General features: G+C 40.3%; 1 protein-coding gene across 1 annotated transcript; it reads left to right on the top strand.

Moving 5' to 3' along the window:
* Window positions 1-1,516: 1,516 nt before the first annotated feature.
* LOC119520397 (olfactory receptor 7A10-like) lies at window positions 1,517-2,446 on the top strand. The gene has a single exon (XM_037818201.1). The coding sequence runs from the start codon at window positions 1,517-1,519 to the stop codon at window positions 2,444-2,446; it is 930 nt and encodes a 309-aa protein (XP_037674129.1).
* Window positions 2,447-3,507: the final 1,061 nt, after the last annotated feature.

Consider the following 3,507-nt stretch of genomic DNA (forward strand, 5'->3'; position numbering starts at 1 on the left):
AAAATGTCTTCTTATGCTTTACCTAGTAATTCCCAACATTTGTTTTACTTATTATATTTTTTGTGTGTGAAATAGTCCTATTTTTCTTATGCTCATTTTACTCTAGGTGTGTGCAATCTGCTTGTTGTCTTGGCTTTGTTGGAAGATATCACTACTTTTGTTTGGATAAATTGACTTTTGCTCTTGTATTAATTTTTCTGGGCAACAAGGGGATGTACCATGGTTGGAGTGCCACAAGAACCCAGGTAGGTTTCCTTCAGAACAATCTCTCATGGAAGATCTGAGCTTATAACTTATATTTTCCCTCGATTCCATTTCATCCTCTCTCTCTGCTTACCAAGGACATTTTTGTTCCTTTCAATGCAGGGAAGAAAATGACCATATCAAAATGAAGCTTCTGATTTATGTGTCCATGGGGGTTTGATGGATTCAGTTTCATATTTCCATTTCTAAGTATTTTTGGAATAGATAATCTGACGTTGTTAGCTTGCACTGTATTCTCTCCAGGACAAATCACTGTGGATGGGGGTGAGAAGAGGATGATATTATCAGGACCCCAGGAGGCTGGGATAACTGTGTGTGTGTGTGTGTGTGTGTGTGTGTGTGTGTGTGTGTTTCTTGGGGTGTTGCAGTCCAAAAAAGTAGGGGCATCTGAGTTCATAAATTCCAACAGTTGTGTCATATAATACATAGTCCAAATGCAAAATTATATCTGTGAATAGGAGTGACCCATTTAATTTCAGGGAATATATTTGCAATGAAATTAATAAAGTGCAAGAGGTACAACATGTGGTGAAGGAACTCTCTGTGTTTTGAGGTTTCTGCCTCATTGAGGCCACCTCATTCTTCAGCCTTCTTGGACATTGTCTCACATCATTCTCTCTCTTATCAACCCCCTGCCACACTAGTCTTTGCTGACCTTTAACATCCTCAAGCTGCCTTTCCTTAGTGCCTTTGTCCTGGACACTCCTGACAGGCACACACTTCCCCAGGTATCCTAATCGGTCAAACCTTCTCTTATATGAGGTCTCTGATCAAACATCACTTTGCACTATGGTTTGTGATAAACAGCCTGGCATCTTCACATTCTCTCTCTCTCTCTCTCCCCTCTCTTCTCCTACAGCACTTGTAATAAAATGGAATGTTATGTTTATGTGTTCATTTGCTTATATTCTTTCTCCATGAAGATTGTAGACAATTTTATTTTCACACTGTACACATTTTGCTAGACATTGGCGCACAAAGTAAGAACTCAATGTGCATTCCTCCCATGAATGAAAGAATTTCTCTTAAAAACTGTAGAATGCATGAAGGTTTGGGGCCTTTTTCTGAAAGTGGGACAGGAATCCCTAATAAGAGATTGCTCAAAGATCCCCTGAAAGGGAAAGAAATTCACAACAAAATCGAAGAATTAATTCTTGTCAGCAAAATGTAAACTATAGATATATTTGTAATGACTGGCTGTTTGAAAATTAGTCATGTCCTTTCTGTATTTCTGGGTAGTCACACCAACCACATGGAAACAGGAAATAAAACACGAATTCTAGAATTACTTCTTCTGGGGTTTTCTGAGGAACCAGAATTGCAGCCCCTCCTTTTTGTTCTGTTCCTGATGATGTACCTGGTCACCATCTCTGGGAACCTGCTCATCATCCTGGCCACCATCACTGACTCCCACCTCCACACGCCCATGTACTTCTTCCTCTCCAACCTGTCCTTTGCTGACATTTCTTTTATCTCCACGACTGTCCCAAAGATGCTGGTGAATCTTCAGACACAGAGTAAAGTCATTTCCTACTCAGGCTGCCTCACTCAGATGTCCATTTTCTTACTCTTTGCGATGTTGGAGGACTTCCTCCTGACCACGATGGCCTATGACCGCTTCGTGGCCATCTGTCACCCCCTGCACTACAGCGTCATCATGAACCCCCGGCTCTGTGTCCTGCTGGTTCTGGGGTCCTGGATCATAAGTGTTCTGTATGCTTTGTTACAAAGCTTATTGGTGTTGCGGCTGTCCTTTTGTGCACCCTTGGCCATCCCCCACTTTTTCTGTGAATATAATCAGATGGTCCTACTTGCTTGTTCTGACACCTTCCTCAATGACATAGTGATGTATTTTTTAGCTGGGCTGTTGGGTGGAGGGCCATTTATTGGCATCACTGTCTCTTATTCTAAGATCGTTTCTTCCATTCGTGAAATCTCATCAGCTCTGGGGAAATATAAAGCATTTTCCACTTGTGCGTCTCACCTCATAGTTGTCTCCTTATTTTACTGTACGGGTCTAGGTGTGTATGTCAGTTCTTTTGTGATGCATAATGCACATGCAAGTGCTCCAGCTTCGATGATGTACGCTGTGTTGACACCCATGTTGAACCCTTTCATCTACAGTTTGAGGAATAATGACATAAAGGGGGCTCTGAAAAGATTTCTGTGTGGAAAGCTATAAAATATTATTGGTTGTGGAGCCAGAGACAGAAATTATATTTCTTTGAAATTTCTGGGATCGGAATATATCTTAGGGTCAGAAACAGCATTAAATATGTTAAAGCAAAACTTTAAACCATGCAAGCAACTACTAAAGAAAAAATTCAGATGATTTCTATCTACAAATTAATTAAGAATACTTGGTTTCCTTATGCAAGATGTTTTACGCCTATGGGTGCAAGACCAGGATACATGTTCTGTGTTATTGGTGGAAAATGAAGAAGATTCTTTGCATTCCTCTCACCAAATATATGCCCTTTCTCTAAATTTTGTCACAAATATTGGAAGCTTTGTCAGTGCACAATCTATATATTGAAACTATCATTGAATTTTTATAGCTTTAATATTTGAAACTCCAAGTAAGTCTCTTGATGAAAGGATGACTTGCTCAAGAGCTTGAAATCATGCCCCAATATTCTCCTCAGAAAGAAGTGTTCTGAATCAGGGCACATGTGATTACTGAACAAAAATGCAAGTCCATTCAACCTCTGCTGTTTAGCACAAATGGGATCTTAAAAGCAGTCTCTTTTTAATATACTTATCTGAAAACAACTGTAATTATACTGTGGTCATGAATGCAGTCTTCAAATATCTGAAGGAGTCCTAAAATAGGGAGAAGCTGATTGTTCTAGTTTGCTAATGCTGCCAGAATGCAAAACACCAGAAATGGATTGGCTTTTATAAAGGGGGTTTATTTGGTTACACAGTTACAGTCTTAAGGCCATAAAGTGTCCATCAACAAAGGGTATCTTTACTGGAGAAAGGCCATTGGCATCAGGAAAGCCTCTATTATCTGGGAAGGCACGTGGCTGGTGTCTGCTTGCTCCTAGGTTGCATTTCAAAATGGTGTTCTCCAAAATGTCTGCATCAGCTTCCAACGGACATCCTCAAAATGTCTCTGTAAGCTGCAGCTAGCTATGAGCTCCTTCTATCTGAGCTTATATAGAGCTCTAGTAAACTAAACAAGGCCCCTGCTGAATGGGTGGGGCCACACTTCCATGGAAACTATCCAAGCAGAGTTAT

The sequence above is a fragment of the Choloepus didactylus genome, chromosome 25, assembly GCF_015220235.1.
Source record: "Choloepus didactylus isolate mChoDid1 chromosome 25, mChoDid1.pri, whole genome shotgun sequence".
NCBI classification, from domain to species: domain Eukaryota; kingdom Metazoa; phylum Chordata; class Mammalia; order Pilosa; family Megalonychidae; genus Choloepus; species Choloepus didactylus.

Excerpts from the sequence above, each read along its gene's own strand:
- LOC119520397 (XM_037818201.1), top strand. The coding sequence starts at position 1,517 with ATGGAAACAGGAAATAAAACACGAATTCTAGAATTACTTCTTCTGGGG.